We start from the raw sequence: 19,818 nt of genomic DNA, 5'->3' as shown, positions 1-19,818 counted from the left end.
AATTCCCAGCTTCTGACCTGCTCTTGCAGCTTCAGTATTTATACGGCTAGTCCTGTTCAGTTTCTGGTCAATGGTAATCCGTAGAATGTTAACCTCAGGTTGGGAAAGTGATACTCCAGGCACACAATTAATCGGCAGTGGGAACGGATAACCACAGAGGTTAATGGTAGGAATGTTGCTCCAACAATATGGATACAATGCAGGAAGAAGCTTAGTAACCTGACATAATTTGTCAAGGTGAATGAGTCCAATCTTCAAATGGCGTTTCCCATCCACTGCACCACTCGCCTCATCCACTGCTTTAGTATACTCTTATCACCGACCTACTAACAATCTGTATCAATCAAGGCTCAACCCTCCCATTCATAAGCTTTACCTCATCCTCACATGGTTAGCATTATTGGAAGTCTACGTCCAAGACTCACAGCTCACACACACTGGGAGCTATTTAACCATGACAGCCACATCACCCAAACAGATTGCAGCATACTCACCCTCTTTCTCGCAGAAAGAGGAAATAGCAGGAAAGACCTGGAGAAGGACACATCTGCCTGCATGTTTTAACCTCGCATGGAGATGACATGGGGAAGGCTGTGAGGTCAAGCTGAAGCAATTGAAGGTGAGGATGTTCTCATACTTACCCTCCTTCTCATGTCCCTCTTGCCCCTCATTCTACGTCTTCTGACTCACAAGCTGCAGATGGTATAAGCTTGCACTTCTCATGTTCTCCCCTCCCCTCAGGGCAGACCAGCTCTCGTCCTTTTTACATTTTGATACCCAGGAACAGGAGCCTTCACTCTCTAATCGACCCTGCTCTAAATCTGCACCACTGTTTGCCCTCAATACGAACCTGTTGAGAAATAGGCCTGCCTGTTGATCAATAAAAGGACCCCCAACTTGCTGAGACCAAACTCTAACTCTGGCACCTCCCCCTAACTCCATCTGAACTGTTACCCGAAGCTATTATTTCCCAGACTTCAGTGACTGCTCTCCTCGTGACCTATCCCAACAGTAACTTGAAATCCATAGTTCCTCAACTCTGTCAAAACCTCCTGGATCCTGTGTAAAGAAAGCAGAGTCCCAGTAACATTGGAACAGTGTTCAACACAACCTATAGAAAGGCAAGTATAGCTAGGATCCATGTCTGCTTCTCCAATGGGTGGGATTGGTTAGGATCCAAATCAGAGACAGGATGCACGCAGGCTCCAACAGACTGTTGATCCATTGTGAAGAGACAATGAATGGGACTGAAAAATCCCAAATCATGGAAGTGGCAGAAAGGTGTTAAGGTTCTCACTGCAGTTGATTGGGAGGGCAAAAAGGTAAAGGTAAAGTCAACCTAGCAGGAAATTAATTCAGATTGATGGTAAACAAGTGGGACAGGTGGGCTTGTGTATCTTGGGCAGGAGGAAGAAATGGGTTCTGCAGAGCTGGGGAACTATGAGATTCAAAACAATATTGGGATAGGTCACCAGGAGAGACGAGACTAGCTGCTGTCTGGGGAATAATGACATGGAATCAAAGTTCATCTGGAGTTAAAAAGAGTTGTCAAAGTTGAGGTTTGGTCTTAGCAAGTTGGAGGCTCTTCCACAACACCCAGGCCTACTGCTCAACAGGTTCTGTCACCATGATGGTGTTCGAATTGAGGGAAGGGAAGGCTGTAAGTTAAGGTCAGAGAGTAAGGAAGTTCTCATTGAAAAGGTGGAGAGATAGCAGGACCCCAGAGCAAAGTTGTCAATTCTCCAGCATTGTGTTCAAGACTCCAGGGATTAAAATTTAAGCTCATCTGCACTGCTGCCAGTAACTATGAGAAAAATCATAGCGGAAATGGACAAAATTCTGCTTTTTGTTCATGATGATTGAACATTTTAAATTGAGTTACAAAGTAATAGAGAGGGGGAAAGGAGATTTGACTGAATGGGACAGAGGGAGGTTAGAAGCCTATAGGATGTGCCCAGGGGGAAAGCTGAGAGATGGAGGAGAATGCTGAAAGCTGGACTCCGAGGTAAGGGTCCAGTGGCATGATGGTGACCTGGCTTGTGTCAGACTCCGTCTGTAAAACCGAGACCTTGCAGTACCTCCAACAAACTGGGGTTTAAATTGATGAGGGTTTAGGATTGGGTTCAGAGACAGGATTTCAATGGATGAGGGTTTAGGATTGGGTTCAGAGACAGGATTTCAATTGATGAGGGTTTAGGATTGGGGTCAGAGACAGGATTTAAATTGATGAGGGTTTACGATTGGGGTCAGACTCAGGGTTTAAATTGATGAGGGTTTAGGATTGGGGTCAGACTCAGGGTTTAAACTGATGAGGATTTAGGATTGGGGTCAGATTCAGGGTTTAAATTGAAGAGGGTTTAGGATTGGGGTCAGAGACGGGATTTCAACTGATGAGGATTTAGGATTGGGGTCAGACTCAGGGTTTAAACTGATGCGGATTTAGGATTGGGGTCAGATTCAGGGTTTAAATTGAAGAGGGTTTAGGATTGGGGTCAGAGACGGGATTTAAACTGATGAGCGTTTAGGATTGGGGTCAGACTCAGGGTTTAAATTGATGAGGGTTTAGGATTGAGGTCAGACTCAGGGCTTAAATTGATGAGAGTTTAGGATTGGGGATCAGACTCAGGGTTTAAAATGATGAGGGTTTAGGATTAGGTTTATATTTTAACTAGGTTTAAATCTTCTCCCAGGGCTACCCTCCCTCTCACTATCTGAAGGGAAGTTCCACTCCCAGCTCATTCTAAATGGCTGGAATCTTTGATTGGCATTTTAGTTGTGGGTGGTTTCTCCTTGGAATGCAGTTTCTGACTGGCTGTGAACACTGTCAGTCTGTCTAATGTGTCCAGTGTCCCGATTTCCTCCTCCTTTCTTTCAGCAGGTTCAGTCCCTCCTGTGTCTGCAATCAAAGTGTGAGCAATAAAGCTGGTGAGGGCTGGAAGAAGGTTTGTACAGATTTTATACAGTAAAATTGTTAATGTTGAGGCAGTCTGATTATCCTGCTGGGAATCAGGAAGGAGGCTGCACTGTGTATGAGGATCCCAGCTCAGAGGCTTCTGTGCTTTGTGTTGAACTGTTCGGCTGGAGCTGAGAGTTGGAGATTGAGTGACTGTGCTTATTGGAAGCACCTCCCTTTCATTGACAGGCTGAGTTTTATTTGTGGGCCATTGCTGAAACTGAGAAGGTGAGGGGTAAATAGCTGAGAGGTGCAGGAGGATTCTTATAGATTCCCTGCCTGTGATGAGAATGCATTTCTGGAGACCATTCTCTGGGAGGAGTCCTGCTGTAAAGGGAAGTCTAGTTTGTTGTGGGTAAATCTGTTGTAAGAGTCAGGGCAAGCTTGGGCCTAGTTTTGAGGCCAGTCCATGCCAACATGGTTGACCCTTAGCTGCTCTCTCAAGTGGGCCAGCAGGCAATTGGAGCGTATCAGCGATGGGCAATCAATGCCGATCTTTCAAGTGACACCAAAAATTATCAGAAATGGAGACGTAGTTGGATATACAGAGCAGCTCGGCCAGCTCAGTGTGAAGAGCACTGGTGATGGTGTGATCACATTTCCAAAGTCCTGCTTCTTTAAAAAAAAGTTTCTATTTGTTTTTTCCAAGGCTGGGGCAGTTCGGCTCAGTGTGTATTGTTCAGCGGGTTACTTAATTGGCAGCACTTTTTCAATTGAACAGCTCTGTTATTTAAGTAGTGCGCTGTTCTACTAGCAGTCTTTTTTCAAATCAGTGACTTTGAAGAGGTTTGAGTGACCATAGAGGGTGCTTTCACAGATAGTGAGAATAAGGAAACCTATCGCTGTTCCTTCACTGTCGCTGGGTCTAAATCCTGGAACTCCCTCCCTAATAGCACCGTGGGTGTACCTACACCACACGGACTGCAGCGGTTCAAGAAGGCAGCTCACCACCACCTTCTCAAGGGCAATTAGGGATGGGCAGTAAATGCTGGCCCAGCCAGCGAAGCCCACATCCCGTGAATGAATTAAAAAAAGGAAAGGGCTGATTTATCATTTTAGCACAGGGGAAGGGAACTATTTAGTATTTCTACTCAAGGAGCTGCCTGTGATGTTACTGATACCATTCACTTGTTCTCATGGTGTTTAATCATTGTGTTTGTCAAAGTTTACAAGGGGCAGTTTAGTCTTACACTCCCACCTCTTAACTACAAACCGCATTCTGTGAGGATACGGGATAGAGCAAGACACTGAAATAACCTGTCTTCTTTATTTCTTACCTGGCCATGGCATGAATTTTATACAGATATCAAGGTAAAAGCACTCTGAGATAGAACAAGTGAGAACTCACCTACAATCTGAAACAAAGTTAAAGATTAAAAAAAAACAACGAAAAGGGCAAGAGACCAAAAAGGATGGCATGTCCAGCCCCTAACTCTGAATCATTAGTTTGATTTAGACATTAGTTTTAGTGGTGCTGAGCGAATGGGCATCTCGAGGAGACCGCAGTGGGACTGAGTGAGAGGGTCAGGGAGACAATAACCTTCACAGTGGGACTGAATTGTCAGGGAGACTGTAACCCACACACAGTAGAACTGAGTGACAGGGAGACTGTAACCCTCACACAGTGGGCCTGAGTGACAGGGAGACTGTAACCCTCATAGAGTGGGACTGAGAGTCAGGGAGACTGTAACCCTCACACAGTGGGCCTGAGTGACAGGGAGACTGTAACCCTCATAGAGTGGGACTGAGAGTCAGGGAGACTGTAACCCTCACACAGTGGGACTGAGTGACAGGGAGACTGTAAGCCTCACACAGTGGGACTGAGAGTCAGGGAGACTGTAACCCTCACACAGTGGGACTGAGTGACAGGGAGACTGTAAGCCTCACACAGTGGGACTGAGAGTCAGGGAGACTGTAATCCTCACACAGTGGGACTGAGAGTCAGGGAGACTGTAATCCTCACACAGTGGGGCTGAGTGACAGGGACACTGTGGCCCTCAGGACTGGTTATAAGTGGAACTGAGTGATATGATCTGGGAAACTACAACAAATCATCAGCTGAACAAGGTAGGAGTCTGGAATGTCAAAATCTCTTTGTCGATAATGCACTGGTTTGATTACCAAAGGCAGGTGAGCTTTGGGGAGTTGGGAGATGTCACGTAGGCACAGCTGATGTGCTATATTGTGCACAACGTTGTACAGTGCAATTGGGGGTCTCAGAGACAAAGAAGCAACTTACTATACCTGGAAACCAGGCCATTGCCAGATCTTTGTTTCAAGTGATCGCTGTTGGGAAACACCCTAATACAACAAACCTGACAACAGCATGGAACAGCAACAAGTGGTGTGGCCAGCAAGCTGAGGCAGTGTCCTTACTGAACTGAGCACAGCTCCAGATTACACTCGAGTTATGGTCTCTACTAATATGACAGGCAGGGCGATAGCAGGGGTCACACTGAGTCAGGTGAATGAACAAGGGGAGGAGTAACAGTTGTTTACTCGAGCCACAAGCTATTGTTGTCTTGTAGCGCTCACTGCCTGGGAAGAATTACATTGCCATGTGAGTATTGTGAAGATTGAGCCATAGCTCTGCACATTTCACGGTAAATGCAGATCACAATCCACTGACTCATTTAAACTCAGAATAGGGCATTGCAGAGGTTGTGGTGAATGGGAATACAGGGGGGTTAGAGCATAAGAACATAAGAAATGGGAACAGGAGTAGACCATTCGGCCCCTCGAGCCTGTTCCGCCATTCAATAAGATCATGGCTGATCTTCTTGTGTTTCGATTTCCACATTCCAATTTAACCCCGATAACCTCTGATTCCCTGGCCTGACAGGAATCTAACTATCTCTGCCTTAAAAGTATTCAGTGACCCCACCTCCACCGCCTTCTGAGGCAGAGAGTTCCAAAGTCACACAATCCTCTGAGAGAAAAAAAATCCTCCTCCTCTCTGTCCTAAAAGGGCAACCCCTAATTCTAAAACAGTGGCCCCTAGTTCTGGACTCACCCACAAGAGGAAACAGTCCTTCAACCTCCACCTTGTCAATAACGTTCAGGATCTCATATACTTCAATCAAATCGCCCTTCATCCTTCTAAACACCAGGGGAAACAAGCCCAATCTGTCCTTTCCTCGACAGATATCTTGACAGTGAGCTCTGTGTTATAGAGGCCGACACTCTTACCCCCATTGCAGAGATTGAAGTGAATGGGAATACAGAAGCTTGAAAGCTTGAGAATATTTTCATTACGTCCATCATTGTTTGAAAATAACTCGGCATGTTTTACACAAACAGTTGCCATCTCGCCATGTGATCATTAGTAAACTCCATTCATTTGAGAGGTCGCTCAGAGTGTGGTGCAGGATGATGCTAATGGTGCAGGTTCAATCTCATACAGGCGGTGGTAGTTTACAGAGACCTGCCTCCATGCCTGGCCCATGCTTGAAGTGGAGTGGTGCCCCTCAAGCTGATCTCTCTCTAATGGAAAATGATGCCAATGGTCCTTTATGAACCAAGACTAATCATCTTGATAATTCGAGCTAGGGAGCTATCTAACAAGGAGGAGAGAGTAAGCTATTATCACCATTGACTCTGCCATCCTCCTCCAACTCCTCTCCTCAATTGTCCAGCTGGAGCTGACCTTTCCTGGTCCCATACTTACCTATCTAATCGGAGCTGGAAAATCTCCTACAACGATTTTTTCTCCTGCTCCTGTACTGCTAAAGATTCCAAGCGTCTCTCCCTTGACCCATCCCTATGTCTCATTTCCATGCTGTCCTTCAGCAACATCGTTGAAGTAAACAACATCAGTTTTCGTGTGGATGCTGTCAACACCCAGCTTGACCTCGCCACCACCTCTTTTGACCTCTCCACTGCTTGTCTGACACCCATTGATGCACTGGATGGGAAATTTCCTCCAGTAGAGTATTGGAAAGACCAATGCCATTGGCTTTGGTCGCCATAAGAAACTCTGCTCCCTAGCTACAGTCTCCATTCGTCTCCCTGGCCACTGCCTGAATTCAGCTGAACTAGGCGGTCCACAACTCTTACAAAAGCAAAGCGCTTCAGATTCTGGAAAGCTGCAATAAAAACAGGAAGTGCTGCAACCGCTCAGGAGGCCCAGCAGCATCTGTGAGGAGAGAAACAGCGGTAATGGGTAAGATTTTACGGTTTCCAGCAAGGGTAAGGGAGGCAGAACGGGAAGTGCGCAGTCCGCTCACTCCTGTCCCCATTGTTTTGGTGTCAGCCAGCCAATGGGAATGCTGGCCAGTTAGCGTTGTTGGGGAGTGGGGGGTTAGCGGGGGTGCTCTGCACCCAATCGGGTGTCGAGGGCAGGATGTCCAGCGGGTGAGGGGTTAGGCTGTGAGCCGGAAATCGGTTGGGGCCAACAATTTAAAAGCCCCCCTTCCCTCTCACTCTCTCCTTCATTGTTATGTCAACCAATGAAAACTGAAGGAATAAAACCTACTAATAGCCAAACACGGCCACCTTCAGATTCTGCTGCCACGTGTGCACCATGGTCCTGTTTGGAGGCCCCCTCACCACCGGCATAACTCACCCCCAACGCTTTTCCCTTGTGGCACGTGTGAAATGGAGCGGACGATGAAAGATTGCTGCCAATTGCCTCTTTAACAAAGCTCAGTGGCAGTTCTGAAGCAGGGTCAGATTGGACTGCAAACATTGACCCTGCTTTTCCTACTCTGCAGATCTGCTGAGTGTTTCCAGCATTTTCCACTTTTATTTCCAATTTCCAGCATCTGCAGGATTTTGCTTTTATGTTAACAGCTTATTAACTGTTTTCTCCAAAATGGTGGGTGGGTTTCTGATTTTGACATCCGCTGGTCTTCCCTATTGTCGGGGGGGTGGTGGCAGGGTGGCGTGGATTGCCAACCCAGTGACACTGTATTTTACATAAGCGTAGGGCCGATTCGAGACTGTAAGCCCCACCCCAATGTTTCAGGTGCATGGCCTTTCATCAGAACTGCTCACAAGTCTTCAGGACCTGGGCATCATATCGGGCCCTGGGCCTAGCTGCTGTCCACGTGACCACACCATCACCAAGAACAGCTATTTCCATCACATGGCCTGAGTTAGTTCATCAGCTCTCCTATGAATGACCTTGGGATGTTTCTCTATGTCATAAGACCATAAGACATAGGAGCAGAAATTAGGCCATTCAGCCCATCAAGTCTGCTCCGCCATTCAATCATGGCTGATAAGTTTCTCAACCCCATTCTCCCACCTTCTCCCTGTAACCTTTGATCCCCTGACCAATCAAGAACCTATCTATCTCAGTCTTAAATGCACACAATGACCTGGCCTCCACAGCCTTCTGTGGCAATGAATTCCATAGATTCACCACTCTCTGGTTAAAGAAGTTTCTCCTCATCTCTGTTCTAAAAGGTCTTCCCTTTACTCTGTGGCTGTACCCTCGGGTCCTAGTCTCTCCTACTAATGGAAACATCTTCCCCATGTCCACTTTATCCAGGCCTTTCAGTATTCTGTAAGTTTCAATCAGATCCACTCTCATCCTTCTAAACTCCATCGAGTATAGACCCAGAGTCCTCAAACGTTCCTCGTATGTTAAGCCTTTCATTCCTGGAATCATTCTCGTGAACCTCCTCTGGACCCTCTCCAGGGCCAGCACATCCTTCCTGAGATACGGAGCCCAAAATTGCTCACAATATTCTAAATGTGGTCTGACCAGAGCCTTATAAAGCCTCAGCAGCACATCCCTGCTTTTATATTCTAGTCCTCTTGAAATAAATGCCAACATTGCATTTGCCTTCCTAACTACCGACTCAACCTGCAAGTTAACATTAAGAGAATCCTGGACTAGGACTCCCAAGTCCCTTTGCACTCCAGATTTCTAAATTCTCTTCCCATTTAGAAAATAGTCTATGCCCCTATTCTTCCTACCAAAGTGCATGACCTCACACTTCCCCATGTTGTATTCCATCTGCCACTTCATTGCCCATTCTCCTAACCTGTCCAAATCCTTCTGCAGCCTCCCCGCCTCCTCAATATTACCTGTCCCTCCACCTATCTTTGTATCATCTGCAAACTTAGCCAGGATGCCCTCAGTTCCTTCATCTAGATCATTTAATGTATAAAGTGAAAAGTTGTGGTCCCAACACTGACCCCTGCGGAACTCCACTAGTCACTGGCCGCCATCCTGAGAAAGACACCCTTATCTTCACTCTCTGCCTCCTGCCAGACAGCCAATCTTCTATCCATGCTAGTATCTTGCCTCTAACACCATGGGCTCTTATCTTACTGAGCAGCCTCCTGTGCAGCACCTTGTCAAAGACCTTCTGGAAGTCCAAGTAGATAACATCCATTGGCTCTCCTTTGTCTAACCTACTCGTTACCTCCTCAAAGAATTCTAACAGACTTGTCAGGCATGACCTTCCCTTGATGAAACCATGGTGACTTTGCCCAATTTTATCATGCGTTTCCAAGTATTCTGAAATCTCATCCTTAATAATGGACTCTAAAATTTTACCAACAACCGAGGTCAGGCTAATCGGTCTGTAATTTCCCGTCTTTTGTCTCACTACCTTCTTAAACAGGAGCGTTACATTAGCGATTTTCCAGTCCTCTGGGACCCTCCCTGACTCCAGTGATTCCTGAAAGATCACCACTAACACCTCCACTATCTCTTCAGCTATCTCCTTCAGAAATCTGGGGTGTAATCCATCTGGTCCAGGTGATTTATCCACCTTCAGACCTTTCAGTTTTCCTAGCACCTTCTCGTTGGTAATGGCCACCATACTCACCTCTGCCCCCCAAGTCTCTTGAACTTTGGGGATGTCACTTGTGTCTTCCACCGTGAAGACTGAAGCAAAGTACCTATTCAGTTCCTCCGCCATTTCTTTGTTCCCTACGACTACTTCTCCAGCATCATTTTCCAGCAGCCCAATGTCCAGTTTTGCCTCTCTCTTACCCCTTATATATCTAAAAAAAACTCTTGCAACCTTTTATATTACTGGCTAGTTTACCCTCATATTTAATCTTCTCCCTCCTTATTTCTTTTTTACTTGTCCTCTGTTGGTCTTTGCAGGCTTCCCAATCCCCTGGTTTCCCACTGCTCTTCGCCACATTGTATGCTTTCTCTTTAGCTTTTATGCTGTCCCTGACTTCCCTTGTCAGCCATGGTTGCCTCGTCCTCCCTTTAGTATGTTTCTTCTTCCTAGGGATGAATTTTTGCTGTGTCTCCCAGATTACTCCCAGAAACTCCTGTCATTGCTGTTCCACTGTCTTTCCTGCTAGGCTCATCTCCCAGTCAATTCTGGCCAGTTCCTCCCTCATGCCTCTGTAGTTGCCTTTATTCAACTGTAATACCGTTACATCTGATTCCAGCTTTTTCCTCTCAAATTGCAGGGTAAATTCTATCATATTATGGTCACTTCCTCCTAAGGGTTCCTTCACCTTAAGCTCCCTTATCAAATTTGCCTCATTACACATCACTAAATCTAGAATTGCCTATTCCCTAGTGGGCTTCACCACAAGCTGCTCCAAAAAGCCATCTCGTAGACATTCCACAAATTCCTTTTTTTGGGATCCACTACCAACCTGATTTTCCCAGTTTACCTGCATATTGAAATCCCCCATGATCACTGTAACCTTGCCTTTCTTACACGCCCTTTCTATCTCCTGGTGTATCTTGTGCCCCATATCCTGACTACTGTTCGGAGGCCTGTACATAACTCCCATTATGGTTTTTTTCATCTTTGAAGTTCCTCTACCTACACAGATTCTACATCATCTGACCCTACGTCATTTCTTGCTATCAATTTAATTTCATTTCTTACTAACAAAGCAACCCCACCCCCTCTGCCAACCTGCCTATCTTTTCGATAGGATGTATATCCTTGGATATTTAGCTCCCAGTCCTGATCCCCTTGCAGCCATGTCTCTGTGATGCCCACCACATCATATCTGCCAATTTCAATCTGCGCCACAGGCTCATTTACCTTATTTCGTATACTGCATGCATTCAGATACAACACCTTCAGTCCTGTATTTCCCATCCCCTTTCTCATTGTTGTCCCTTTATCTGACGTGCTTGAAGTTAGATTCCTAGCCCTTTCCAAACACTTTGTCCTATCTTGTGTTCTGGAGACTTTAATAGCCTCTCCTGGGCTCTCCTTCCTTTTCAGTTTTTTCATAATTTTCCATGAAGCTGAATCCAGCCCCCCACATGCTAACCTGCTGCTTTGTTTCCCATTAGTCATACATCTTGGAGTTTTACCCTTCCCTCCCCCCCACTTTCTAGTTTAAAGTCCTGTTGACCACCCTATTTACCCTTTTCGCTAGAACATTGGTCCCAGATCGGTTCAGGTGGAGAAAGTCCCAACGGTACAGGTCCCTCCTGATCCAACACTGATGCCAGTGCCCCACGAAATGGAACCCCTCTTTCCTGCACCACTCCTTCAGCCACGTGTTTACTTCTCTTATTCTCGCGTCACTATGCCAATTTGCACTTGGCTCGGGTAGTAATCCGGAGATTAGAACCCTTGAGGACCTGTTCTTTAATTTAGTTGCTAGTTCCTGATAATCCCCAAACAGGCCCTCTTTCCTAGTCTTACCTATGTTATTTGGCCCGACGTGGATCACAACAACTAGATCCTACCACTCACTCTCCAAAATCCTTTCAAGCCGGTCAGACATGTTCCTCACCCTGGCACCAGGCAGGCAACAAACCATGCGGGACTCTCGATCCTGCTTACAAAGGATGCTATCAATTCCCCTAATCATAGAATCCCCTACCACTACCACTTGTGTTTTTGCTCCCCCCTCTTGAATGGCCTCCTGTGCCACGATGCCATTGTCAGCTGGCTCATCCTCCCTACAGCCCTGTTCCTCATCCACACAGGGAGCAAGTACCTCGTACCTATTGGACAAGATCAAGAGCTGAGGCTCCTCTGTTCCTGAACACAGGATCCCTCTACCTGCCTCACTTGCAGTCACAGCCTGCTAACCCTGACCACTGACCGAACCTGAGGTACTTAATCTACCGGATGTGACCGCCTCCTGAAACAAAGCATCCAGGTAATTCTCCCCCTCCCAGATGTGCCGCAGCGTCCAGACTCCAGCTCATCAATTCTGAGCCGGGATTCCTCCAGCAACCAACACTTACTGCAGGTGTGGTCACTGCGGCTCACAATGGGATCTGCTAGCTCCCACATCATACAGCTACAGCGCATCATCTCCCCAGCCATCTCGACTTACTTAATTAATTTATTAATTAGCTTTCAGTTTTTTGTTTTTCAAATTTGGTGCAGATTTCCTACCAACCAATCAGGTCACAGCTTTCCTGTGATGTCACTTTTTCAGTTTTGGCTTCAGTTACTCTGTGCCATGAGGTCACCGCTCCGGTGCTCCTCCCTTCAAGTCTGCTCCCTGGAGACAAGGCCACGAATCCCCGAGTTAAGCTAGATTTATACTCACTGCTCCGGTGCTCCTCCCTCCGAGTCTGCTCCCTGGAGACATGGCTGCGAATCCCCGAGGTAAGCTAGATTTATACTCACCGCTCCCGTGCTCTTCCCACTGAGTCTGCTCCTAGAATTTACTCACCAATCAGCTGCTTTTTCTTTATAATCCACTTTCAGAAGAGTGTCCCTCGCAGGTCTGGTGCACTCCTGAAGGCACTGCCTCTTCCTCTCTTTTTTTAGGTTTGAGAAGGAGAGAGCGATGGAAACACTACAGCAATGTAATATTTGGAGCTATTCCGTTCTTTGACAGTGGGTCCTCCTCGATTCCCTCCTGAGTCGCGTTGGCTGCAGTGACTTCTCCCACAATGCTTCAGTCATTTCTCACCAGCGCCCTCTGTTGGATGTCAAAGATGCTACATAAATGCAAGGTGTTGAAAGGTATTGGGTGGAATTTTCCAGCCCTGTCGTGGCAGGGGGCAGGGCTGGGAAATGTGGCGAGCCATTCCCAAAGCCCATTGCCTTCGGCAGGCTTGGAAAACCCCCATCCCCCATGGGAGGGGTCATAGACCAATTGTGCCAGTGAGGGGCAAGGACTAAGGCAGTACTACCCAGAATGACACTGAGCCTTGCTGGGCAGTGAAATGCAGCCTCTCCGCATCGTCTGTGCTGGGTCTGATCTGGTTGGGCACTGGAGTCGGAAAGCGGGTGAGAGAACAACCAGCGCCTCCCCCTTCATACAGCCCAGTGACAAACCCCCACCACCCCCCCCCTCCTCTCAAACCCCTTTCTCTGCAGGAAAGAGTGTGTGCAAGCAAGGCTAGCATGAGGCAATTAGTTCTTATGGAGCCCCTGTGGGACACTCTTCTTTAGCGATGGAGAGAGGGAATTGGAGGAAAAGTGATCAACAAAAAGGTTGAATGTCTTGGGCTACAGGAATGGGATGGTCAAATGGGCAGATAAGTGGCAGATGGAATTTAACCCTGAAAAGGGTGAGGTGATACACTTTGGAAGAAGTAATTTGACAAGGAAGTATTGAATGAACGGCATGACACTAGGAAGTTCTGAGGAACAAAGGGGCCTTGGCGTGTGTGTCCATAGATCTCTGAAGGCAGAGAGGTATGTTAGTGGTGGGTGAAAAAGGCATATGGGACACTTGCCATTCGAGGCATAGATTACAAAAGTAGGGAGGTCATGTTGGAGTTGTATAGAACCTTGGTGAGGCCACAGCTGGAGTATTGTGTGCAGTTCTGGTCGCCACATTATAGGAAGGATGTGATTGCACTGGAGGGGGTGCAGAGGAGATTCACCAGGATGTTGCCTGGGATGAAACCTTTAAGTTATGAAGAGAGGTTGGATAGACTTGGGTTGTTTTTGTTGGAGCAAAGAAGACTGAGGGGTGACCTGATCGAGGTGTACAAATTATGAGGGGCATGGACAGGGTGGATAGGGAGCAGCTGTTCCCCTTAGTTGAAGGGTGAGTCACAAGGGGACATAAGTTCAAGGTGAGGGGCAGGAGGTTCAGGGAGGATGTGAGGAAAAATGTTTTTACCCAGAGGGTGGTGACGGTCTGGAATGCACTGCCTGGGAGGGTGGTGGAGGCGGGTTGCCTCACATCCTTTAAAAAGTACCTGGATGAGCACTTGGCACCTCATAACATTCAAGGCTATGGGCCAAGTGCTGGTAAATGGGATTAGGTGGGAAGGTCAGGTGTTTCTCATGTGTCGGTGCAGACTCGATGGGCCGAAGGGCCTCTTCCGCACTGTGATTCTGTGACTTTTTTTACCTGTTTGTTGTATTGCAGGAAAAATTGCAACAATTTTAAAAACTTGTATGGAGAAAACCAGGAGGATTTAAAGCAAAGATCTACTCTGGCCCACCAACTGGGAAACATCTCCATTTCAAACTACTCAAACAGGAGCACATCGGCACTGTATCCAGTCTGAAACTAGAGGAGCGATATTGGGTCTTCCCTGTACCTGTGCAGAGTGAAGAGCGGCAGGCAGGCGGGCAGGAGAGGCAGTTCACAGGTGAGGCTGGTGAGCAGCCCGACAAGCTTGTTTGCCTTTTCTGCCTTTCACAATCAGCAATGAAACAGCGATGTGGCCGGTCCGACTACGAGATTGTGTGAGGAGTCTGCACATGATCGAGCGTTTTAAGTTTTGGATGAAGCCCCAGTGTTAATATTGTGCCTCCCATGACACCAGGGCAGCTATATGGGGGAGAAGCCGTTCAAATGCAAGTTGTGTGGCAAGGGTTTTGCACAGGCCTACACCCTCCAGGTCCACGAGCGTGCCCACCGGGGGGACAAACCCTTCAAGTGTGAGCTCTGCGGCAAGGCGTTCGTGACCTCTGTGGGCCTCTTGGAGCATCACCGCACCCACACGGGCGAGAGGCCGTTCCACTGCGATGTTTGTAACAAGACCTTCGTGAAGTCCTCCCGTCTCCGCGAGCACCAGCGCACCCACACCGGGGAGAAGCCCTTCAAGTGTGAGGTATGCGAGCAGGCCTTCACGCAGCTGGCATTCCTGGTCAGTCACCGGCGGGTTCACACGGGCGAGAAGCCCTTCAAATGCCAGGTGTGTGACAAGGCCTTCACTCAGTCGTCGACGCTTCTGCAACACCGGCGGATCCACACGGGTGAGAAGCCCTTCAAGTGCGGGATCTGTGACAAAGCCTTCTCCCGGTCACTGTGCCTCGTGGAGCACCGGCGCATCCACACCGGAGAGAAACCCTTCAAGTGCGAGGTCTGCGACAAGGGCTTCGCAAAGTCAACACAGCTCCTGATCCACCAGCGCATCCACACAGGGGAGAAGCCATTCAGATGCAACACTTGCGACAAAGCCTTCACCCAGTTGATCTTCCTCCAGGTAAGCTTGGTGGACGATGCTGAGCTACAGGCACAGATAGCCCCTGGCTCAAAGAGCAGGGCTGGGTAAGAAACATTCCTGGATATGCAGTGTTCAGAAAAGATAGAGAAGGAAAAAAAGGTGGGGGGGGAAGTGGTATTCATTATGGAGAATGTTGGAGAGACAGGAGGACTTAGCAGCAATTACCAAACCTTTTTGTCTATAGCTAAGAGACAGTAGAGGCACTGTACATTGCTGGGTGTATTCTATATGTCATCAACTAGTGGGGGAGATATGGAGGAACAAATTTGCAAGGGAAGTTAGAGAAGTACAAAAACTATATAGTAGTTATAATGGGGGACTTTAATCATCCTAATAGACTGGAATAATAATTGTGTAAAGGAATAGTAATTGTGTAAAGGATAGAGAGGGTCAAGGGTTCCTGAAGAGCATTCAGGAGAATTTTCCGCATAAGTATGTTTTTGCATAAACAGGGGAAGAGGCATTGCTTGGTCAGGTTCTGGGGAATGAGATGGGTCAAGTAAATTTGGTATTAGCTATAGCCATGGCCTAGTGATAATGTCACTGGACTAATAATCCAGAGGTCCAGACTAATGCTCTGACGCCATGGGTTCAAATACCCACCACGACAGCTGGTAGCATTTAAAGTCGATTAATCAAATCTGGAATAGAAACTAGCCTAATCCTGATCATGAAACCTTGTCATAAAAACCCACCTGGTTCACTGATGCCCTTTAGGGAAGGAAATCTGCCATCTTTACCTGGTCTGGCCTTCTTGTGATTCCAGGCCCACAGCAATGCTAAAAATAAAAACAAAAAAACTGCGGATGCTGGAAATCCAAAACAAAACAGAATTACCTGGAAAAACTCAGCAGGTCTGGCAGCATCAGCGGAGAAGAAAAGAGTTGACATTTCGAGTCCTCATGACCCTTCCACAGCAATGCGATTGACTCTTAACTGCCCTCTGAAATGGCCTAACAAACCACTAAGTTCAAGAGCAATTAGAGATGGGCAACAAATGCTGGCCTTGCCAGCAATGTCCATATCCCATGAAAGAATAAATTTTAAAAAGTAGGTTCAGGTTGGCTTTGAAAAGGAAGAAGGTGCAATCAGGAGTAAAATAACTAATCGGAGGTGGGCCAATTTTAATGGGTTGAGAATGGATCTGGTCCAGGTAAATTGGAATCAAAGATTGACAGGCAAAACTGTACTGAACAAATACAGGGCTATCTTTAAAGAAGACATAGGTTGGGTAGAGTCAAGGCATATTGAGACAATGGGGAGTGCTAGGACAATAAAAGACAATCAAAAAGTGTGTGCATGACAGGCGACAGGTTCGGAACCAGAAAGAATATGGAAGGTTCAGCCGGGAAAGTGAAAAAAAAAAGAAGAGCAGTATAGAGAGAGTATGAGAAGAGACTGGCAGCTAACATAAAAGAGAATCCAAAAGTCTTCTATGGGCATAAACAGTAGTAAAATAAGGAAACAATTAGGAATTAAAAAGGCGATTTACACGTGGATGCAGATCAGGTAGTGTATGAGCACTTTAACTTTGTCCTTACCAAGGAAGGTACTGCCAAAATCACCATGAACAAGGAAGAATTTAGACACTGGATGAGCTATAAACCGACAAAGAGGAGGAATTAGAAAGGCTGGCCGTACTTAAATCTAATAGGGGCACTAGGACCGGATCAGATGCATCCAAGATTACAGAGAGAAGCAAGGGTGGAAATCATGGAGGTACTGGCCATAATTTTCCAATCCTCCTTAGCTACAGGGGTGGTGCCAGAGGACTGGAGGATTGCAAATGTTAAAAATGATAAAAGGCCTACATAAAACATTTTCTCAGCAAAGTTTAAGTACATGAAATAAAAAGGAAATGGAAGCATGGATATGAGGTTGGCTGAGTGACAGATAACAGAGAACTGTAATGAATGGTTCTTTTGTCGGACTGGAGGATGGTATGTATTGGGATTCCCCAGGGGTTGGTATTAGGACCACTGACATTCTTGATCTATATTAATGACCTAGAATTGGGTATGTGGGGCACAATTTCAAAATTTACAGATGGCACAAAACTTGGAAATACTGTGAACTGAGGAGGATAGTGTTAGACTTCAAGAGGACATAGACAGGCCAGTAGAATGGGTGGACATGGTGGCAGGTGAAGTTTAATTCAGCGAAGTGTGAAGTGATGCGTTTTGACTGGAAGAATGAAGAAAGACATTATTTTTTTTAAAAAGGCGCAATTTTAAATGGGGTAGAGGAGCAGAGGGACCTGGGGGTACACGAGCACAAATCATTGAAGGCGGCAGGGATCCTGAGCTTTATAAAGAGAGGCTTAGAGTACAAAAACACTTGCTCAGCCTCAACTGGAGTATTGTGTCCAGTTCTGGGCATCACACTTTAGGAAGGATGTGAAGACATTGGAGAGGGTGTGGAAAGGTTTACAAGAATGATTCCAGGGATGAGAGACTTCAGTTCCATCAATAGATTGCTGAAGCTGGAACTGCTCTCTTGGGAGAAGAGAGGGTTGAGAAGAGACTTGATATTTGAGGAGAGGTGTTCTAAATCATTAAAAACGATTTCCGCTGGTAAAGGGGTAAGAACCAGCAGACACTCATCTAAGGTGGACGGCAAAAGAAAGTGGCATAAAGATTCCATGGATTCCATCACGACATGAGGAAGTGTTTATTATGCAGTGAGTGGTTAGAGGTTGGAATGCAGGGCCTAAGCGGAGTGTGCAGACAGGCTCAATCGTGGTTTTCAAAAAGGAAATTGGATAATTATCCTAAAAGGAAAGATTTTCAGGGCCATGGGGAAAAGGCAGAGGAATGGGACTGTCGGAGTTGCTTTTTGCAGGGGCCAGCATGGGCATGATGGGCCAAACTTCTATGTTATAACCATGATTCTGTGATTCCAGGTACATCAGCGCACTCACACCGGGGAGAAGCCCTTCAAGTGTGACATCTGTGACAAAGCTTTCACCCAGTCATCGAATCTTCAGGTACACCAGCGGACCCACACAGGGGAGAGGCCATTCAAGTGCGAGGTGTGTAAGAAAGCTTTCACACAGTCGTCAAACCTGCGGGTGCACCAGCGTATCCACACAGGGGAGAAGCTGTTCAGGTGTGAGGTTTGTGGCAAAGCCTTCACTCAGCTGATATTCCTCCAGGTCCATCGGCACACCCACACCGGGGAGAAACCCTTCAAGTGTGACATCTGCGACAAAGCCTACACACAGCTGCCCAACCTCCGGGCACACCAACGCACTCACACAGGCGAGAGGCCGTTCAGGTGCGAGCTTTGCAACAAGGCGTTTATCCGCTCGTCCTCCCTGCTGGTGCATCAGCGCACGCACACGGGGGAGAGGCCGTTCAAGTGTGAGCTTTGCGACAAAGCCTTTACTCAGTCATCTTCGCTGCTGGTACATCAGCGCACACACAAATGAGAAAGAGCCAGAGTGTGAGATTCTCAGCCGGGCCTGCTGGGTCACCTCTGCAGCCTCCGGAAAGACCAGCACATCTTCATAGATCCGGCAGGCGTAATCCAGATGGCTGCCCAAGCTGCCTGTGCAACCCCCACCCTTCTCCCCCACACTCCAGACACAGTGCGCCGCCTCAAATCTCAGCAAGTGTCTCTTCCCTCTCCCGCCAACGGTACTTCCACAGGAGTGAGAAACTCTGGAAGTACAACACGTTCGAGAGGGTTATGAGCAGCGTGAGTTCCCCAGCATCAGTCGCCCTAGTGCAGCCATAAAGGGAATGAGTTATTCCAGACCTAAAGTCCTTCCTGGAGGAGCAGCGTGCCCATGCAGGCTGAGAACCCTTCCAGTAGAGCCTCTGAACAAGTGATTCACACACGCACTAGAAACTGAGCAAATCTGCCCAATGTCGGAAAGGCTTCGCCTGCTGATCCACCAACACATGCATATGGGGTTGATCCATTCCAGAGGCGTTAGTTCGAGATACTGCCGTTGTATTTTTAAAAAACTCTGGGTAAGGTTTGGGGGGTGGGGAAATCAGCCAGAGAAAGGGAAAGAGACCTGTAGGAGAAATGCCCCATAGGAAGTGAACTGTGTGCAGTGGCTAGTGGGAAACTGTTCCAATGATCCCAGTGACCTTTTGTTCATCCTATCTTCCCCATTGCCAGTCAGGCTTGACAGACTGTGGCTGCCTTTCAGTGCGGATGAACAATTACCGGCAGATTGAACTGCACAGGGACTCCAACAGGATGTGACACATCCTCATCATGGCATCAAACCTTGAAGGCAGCAGTGACTGCAATGCAAGAGTCTCACATTTGGCACAAAGTAGCTTTTCATGGTAGTGATTTTATATTAACGGGGATAAAGACTCTCTAAGGACATTCTGTAACGGCTGACGCAGTGGGCTTGGGTTATTTCAGTTTTGTCTTCCAGCACTGCCTCCTGTTTTTTGCCCCTCTCCCTGCAAATCAGCCCCTGTGGCTCTGGTGGTGTTCCAGTGAGCCCGCCTGGTGATATACTGTTGCAATTTTCTGGAGGCATCCTGCAGGAATTTTAAGTGAATGGAAA

The 19,818-nt window shown here is 47.2% G+C and overlaps 2 protein-coding genes across 2 annotated transcripts in view; both read left to right on the top strand.

Moving 5' to 3' along the window:
- Positions 1-2,905: 2,905 nt before the first annotated feature.
- The window catches only part of LOC121292003, a 67,289-nt gene continuing 50,376 nt past the window's right edge, over positions 2,906-19,818 (top strand). The window contains exon 1 of the mRNA XM_041213736.1: positions 2,906-2,942. The gene's annotated coding sequence lies outside the window, so the exon portion shown is untranslated. The remainder of the gene's footprint in view (positions 2,943-19,818) is intronic.
- On the top strand, positions 14,610-18,714 carry LOC121291250 (zinc finger protein 45-like). The gene is made up of 2 exons (XM_041212324.1): positions 14,610-15,263; positions 18,187-18,714. Exons 1-2 carry the CDS (start codon positions 14,610-14,612, stop codon positions 18,712-18,714), a joined length of 1,182 nt encoding a protein of 393 aa, XP_041068258.1.

This window comes from Carcharodon carcharias, chromosome 19, assembly GCF_017639515.1.
Source record: "Carcharodon carcharias isolate sCarCar2 chromosome 19, sCarCar2.pri, whole genome shotgun sequence".
NCBI classification, from domain to species: domain Eukaryota; kingdom Metazoa; phylum Chordata; class Chondrichthyes; order Lamniformes; family Lamnidae; genus Carcharodon; species Carcharodon carcharias.
This window is presented reverse-complemented; position numbering and strand designations above follow the sequence as displayed.

Excerpts from the sequence above, each read along its gene's own strand:
- LOC121291250 (XM_041212324.1), top strand. The coding sequence starts at position 14,610 with ATGGGGGAGAAGCCGTTCAAATGCAAGTTGTGTGGCAAGGGTTTTGCA. Across the intron at positions 15,264-18,186 it reads CCCAGTTGATCTTCCTCCAG|GTACATCAGCGCACTCACAC; the intron begins GTAAGCTTGGTG and ends CTGTGATTCCAG.